The sequence below is a fragment of the Halyomorpha halys genome, unplaced genomic scaffold (assembly GCF_000696795.3).
Source record: "Halyomorpha halys isolate HHAL.00 unplaced genomic scaffold, Hhal_1.1 Scaffold2079.1, whole genome shotgun sequence".
Lineage (NCBI taxonomy): Eukaryota > Metazoa > Arthropoda > Insecta > Hemiptera > Pentatomidae > Halyomorpha > Halyomorpha halys.
Window position 1 is genome coordinate 36,726 of NW_027105647.1, and position 5,150 is coordinate 41,875.

Here is a 5,150-nt window from a genome sequence, read left to right on the forward strand (position 1 = left end):
TAATAAAAATGGCGTTCGGATAGACTCAACCTCACAATATGGCACTGAGCGAAAAAAAATTGGTTGCGAGACCCTCATAATAAAACTGGCAACGATATAAAAACATAATGACGTCCGGGTACAAAAAGAAAGAGGTCGCGAGACCATCATAATAAAAATGGCGGCCGGGCACTCTTAGCCTCTTGTGGCAGTCATGTGACTTAAAACAGTTGCGTGGCCTAATGATCACGAGAGTGGTAAAGGTTATGTCGACCTAAATTTGATTTTAAATCTCCGACCAGGGGTCCCGTGACCAAATACTAGCCTCCGATTGGCTGGCTAATGTCCGGGTGACTGGTCACATGATGAACCATGTGAGTGGTTAAGGGTGGTTGAGCCGAATATTTGTATTCAAATCTCCCGCCGTGACCAAAATACTGGCTTCTGTTTGGCTACTCACGGAAGTGTCCCAGCTCACCCATATTCTCACTACTCTACTAAAATGGAGTCGATAAAAACAAAATAAAAAAAAACAAAATAAACGATTGCGAGACCCTCTTAATAAACTGGCGACGCTAAAAAAACAACAAAATGGCGGCTGAGTACACGCCACTAAACCCATAAGTCACGTGACCAATCTGTCAATAATATGGCGGTAATCGAAAAGAAAAATGGCGCCTGGGTGCACTCATCCTTTGCCAATTCCATAAGTCACGTGACCAATATATTGGTGAACGAAAGAAAAAGGTCGCGAGACACTAGTAATAAAAATTGTGACGATCAAAAAATAAAATGGTGGCCGGGTACAGTCAGCCACGCATAATAAATTCGCAGCGATAAAAAAAAGAAAATGGCGGCCAGTTCACTCGGCCTCTGCCAAACCAGATCTAAATTTGAATTTAAATCTCCGGCCAGAGGTCACGAGACCAAATACTAGCCTCTGATGGGCTGGCTAATGATCAGGTGACTGGTCATATGATGAATCATGTCTGGCGATCAAAAAAAATGGCGGCTGGGTACACTCAGCCTCTTCCAAATCCGTTAGTCTCGTGATCAATATGGCGCTGAACTAAAAGAAAAAGGTGTCGCGAACCTCATAAATAAAATGGCGGCGGGTACACTCAGCCTCTACCGAACCCGTACGCCACGTAATTAATATGGCGGAGATCGAAAAGAGAAATGGCGGCTGGGTCACTCATCCTTTGCCAATTCCATAAGTCGCGTAACCAATATGGTGGTGAACGAAAGAAAAAGGTCGCGAGACCCTAGTAATAAAAATGTGGCAATCAAAAAAGAAAATGGCGGCCTGTTCACTCGGCCTCTGCCAAACCAGTAAGCCTCCCAAACAGTATAAAAAACAAAATGGCGGCCGTGCACACTCAGCCTTCAGTCAATATGGCGCTGAACGAAAAGAAAATGGTTGCGAGACAAGTGTGCCGATAAAAAAAAATGGCGGCTGGGTACACTAAGCCTCTTCCAAATCCGTTAGTCACGTGATCAATATGGCGCTGAACTAAAAGAAAAAGTTCGCGAGACGCTCATAAATAAAATGGCGGCGGGTACACACAGCCTCTACCGAACCCGTACGCCACGCAATTAATATGGCGGTGATCGAAAAGAAAAATGGCGGCTGGGTCACTCATCCTTTGCCAATTCCATAAGTCACGTAACCAATATGGTGGTGAACGAAAGAAAAAGGTCGCGAGACCCTAGTAATAAAAATTGTGGCGATCAAAAAAGAAAATGGTGGCCTTGTACACTCAGGCTCTACCAATTCCATAAGTTACGTGACCATTATGGTGGTAACGAAAAGAAGAGGATCGCGAGACCCTCATGATTAAAATGTTAAAAAAACATGATGGACCATGTGAGTGGTTAAGGGTGGATGGAGCCGAATATTTGTATTCAAATCTCCCGCCATGATTAAAATACTGGCTTCTGATTGGCTACTCATGGAAGTGTCCCAGCTCACCCATATTCTCACTACTCTAATAAAATGGAGTCGATTCAAACAAAATTAAAAAAAAAACAATATGGTGGTGAACGAAAAGAAGAGGATTGCGAGACCCTCTTAATAAACTGGCGACGCTAAAAAAAAAAAAAAAATGGCGGCTGGGTACACGCCACGAAACCCATAAGTCACGTAACCAATATGGCGCTGAACGAAAAAAGCCGCGAGACCTTCATAATAAATTGGCGGCGATCACAAAAGAAAATGGCGGCCAGTTCACTCGGCCTCTGCCAAACCAGTAAGCCTCTCAAACAGTATAAAAACCAAAATGGCGGCCGTGCACACTCAGCCTCAGTCAATATGGCGCTGAACGAAAAGAAAATGGTTGCGAGACCAGTGTGGCGATAACAAAAAATGGCGGCTGGGTACACGCAGCCTCTTACAAATCCGTTAGTCACGTGATCAATATGGCGCTGAACTAAAAGAAAAAGGTCGCGAGACCCTCATAAATTAAATGGTGGAAGGGTACACTCAGCCTCTAATCCGTACGTGACGTAATCAATATGGTGGTGATCGAAAAGACAAAGGTCACGAGACCCTAATAATAAAATGGCAGTAATCAAAAAAGAATATGGTGGCCGGTTACTCAGCCTCTGCCAATTCCATAAGTCGCGTGACCAATATGGTGCTGAACGAAAAGGAGAGGATCGCGAGACCCTCATAATAATAATGGCGGCCGGTTACACTTATCCTCTGCCAATGCCATAACTCACGTGACCAATATAGGGATGAAAGAAAAGAAGAGGATTGCGATACACTAGTAATAAAAATGGTGGCCCGGTACACTCATCCTCTGCCAAACCCGTAAGTTACGTGATCAATATGGTGCTGAGCGAAAAGCTAAAGTTCGGGAGACCCTCATAATGCAATGGCGGCGATCAAAAACAAAATGGTGGCTGGGTAAACTCAGCCTCTGCCAAACCCAAAAAGAAAATGGTTGCGAGATCCTCATAATGAAATGGTGGCAATTATAAAACAAAATGGCGGCCGGGTACACTCAGCCTCACAATATGGCGCTGAACGAAACGAAAATGGTTGCGAGGCCCTCATGATGAAATGGTGGCTATCATAAACAAAAGGGCGGCTGGGTATACTCAGCTTCTTCCATACCCGTAAGTCTCAAATATCAGTGGAAAAACCAAAGGTGGCTGGGTACGCTCAGCCTCTGCCAAACCCGAAAAGAAAATGGTTGCGAGATCCTCATAATGAAATGGTGGCGATTATAAATGAAAATGGCGGCCGGGTACACTCGGCCTCACAATATGGCGCTGAACGAAAAGAAAATGGTTGTGAGGCCCTCATGATGAAATGTTGGCTATCATAAACAAAATGGCGGCTGGATACACTCAGCCTCTACTATACCCGAAAAGAAAAAGGTCGCGAGACCCTCATAATAAAATGACGGCGATCGAAACCAAAATGGCGACCGGGTAAACTCAGCTTGAGCTAAACCCTTAAGTCTCAAATATCAGTGGAAAAACAAAATGGATATCTTCACCGACATCTTAAAACTTATTGGGAGGAATATTCTGAATTTTTATCATATCCTCTCTCTATTCCCTCTTGCGACCACTTATATAGTTTAAGATTATCAACTACGTATAATATGATAACATAATTTTAATATTAAAATATTACTAATAACTACAATTAGTATTGTACAATTGACATTGAGCTAAGTATAACAGTAATTCTTAAAACATAAACACTGATATAGAGCTAGTTAATCCTCACTTATCTGTTAATTTTTCCGGCGGAAGAAAAGAAACTTTGAACCAATAGTTCATTACACATAAGTAGGATATGTGACGTCATTACTATCAGCTAATCGAATTACCAGACTTGCTAATCTTTCGTATCTTGTTATATTTTCAATGATTGTAAATTTTGAACCTTCTCAAAACATAAAAACAATGTAGGATTTTATTAAATCGTTATTGAAAAATAAACCATGAACTTTGTCCTTATTCTAATCCTTATGCAGCCTTCCTGAACTATCTTAATCCTATTCCCTAACTCTAATTTATTATTTATTTCCGTTAGCTTATTCCTTTCACCATTAAATGTATGTAGGTATTTTTCTCATTTTCGTATGTATATACGAGTATTATTCGTTCGAGAGCAGAACTTACGTCACTGGTCACATGATCCATAGCGCTAATTTTGAATTTAAATTTAAATAATATTTAGGAAGCTTCTACCAGGGCATTCAAAAATTTCGTTTGTTCGTTGTTTATTTTGATTCTAGAGTGTTTGCTAATTAATTCCGTTCAATACAACTTTTATCCATGTAAACACAAATGTTTATACTTTATGAATAGGAGGCTAAGGAGGATTAATTGAATGCAGTCACCATCCAACTGTCTAGTTAAAATGATTCCAGTTGAAACTCAAATTCGGTCGATTTTGCTCTATGAGTTTAAACTTGGCTCAAAAGCTGCCGAAACTGCTAGAAAAATATGCTCCGTGTTTGGGGAAGATGTGCTGTCTGAGCGGAAGGCACAATTTTGGTTTTCAAAATTTCGTGGAGGCGACGAGACACTAGAAGACGAGGCACGCTCAGGTCGACCAACTGTAGTTGATAAGGAGGACGTTCGAAGAGTAGTAGAGTTGGATCCGCGTCAAAGTTGTTCAGAGATAGCCTCTCAACTTAATATCTCAGCCACCACTGCCTGGAATTACCTTAAAGAACTGGGAAAAGTGAAAAAACTGGATAAATGGATTCCTCATAAGCTTTCAGATGCCAATATGCTTGTTCGCTTGACAACTGCATCTTCGTTAACTTCCCGCTTGAAAGTCGAACCCTTTTTGAATCGAATCATCACCTGTGATGAGAAATGGGTGTTGTACAACAACTTCAGACGATCATATCAGTGGTTGTCGGCAGATGAGAAACCTAAACAATTTCCAAAACCAGATCTCCATCCAAAGAAAGTTTTGCTCATTGTTTTCTGAACAGCCAAAGGTATAGTGCATTTTGAGATTCTGAATCAAGGGCAAACCATCACTGCAGAAGTATACTGCAATATACTGGACCATTGCCAATCCAAGCTTAAGACTTTTGATCCCTGCTTAGTCAACAGAAGAAGACCTTTGCTTCTTCAAGACAACGCTCGACCACACACCGCCAAATTGACCAGGGAAAAATTGACAGAAATAG

General features: G+C 41.6%; 1 protein-coding gene across 1 annotated transcript; it reads left to right on the forward strand.

The window, feature by feature from the left end:
- Positions 1–4,363: 4,363 nt before the first annotated feature.
- Positions 4,364–4,945, forward strand: LOC136797089 (histone-lysine N-methyltransferase SETMAR-like). Its single transcript, XM_067052623.1, has one exon. It carries the CDS (start codon positions 4,364–4,366, stop codon positions 4,943–4,945), a length of 582 nt encoding a protein of 193 aa, XP_066908724.1.
- The last annotated feature ends 205 nt before the right edge of the window (positions 4,946–5,150 follow it).

Excerpts from the sequence above, each read along its gene's own strand:
- LOC136797089 (XM_067052623.1), top strand. The coding sequence starts at position 4,364 with ATGATTCCAGTTGAAACTCAAATTCGGTCGATTTTGCTCTATGAGTTT.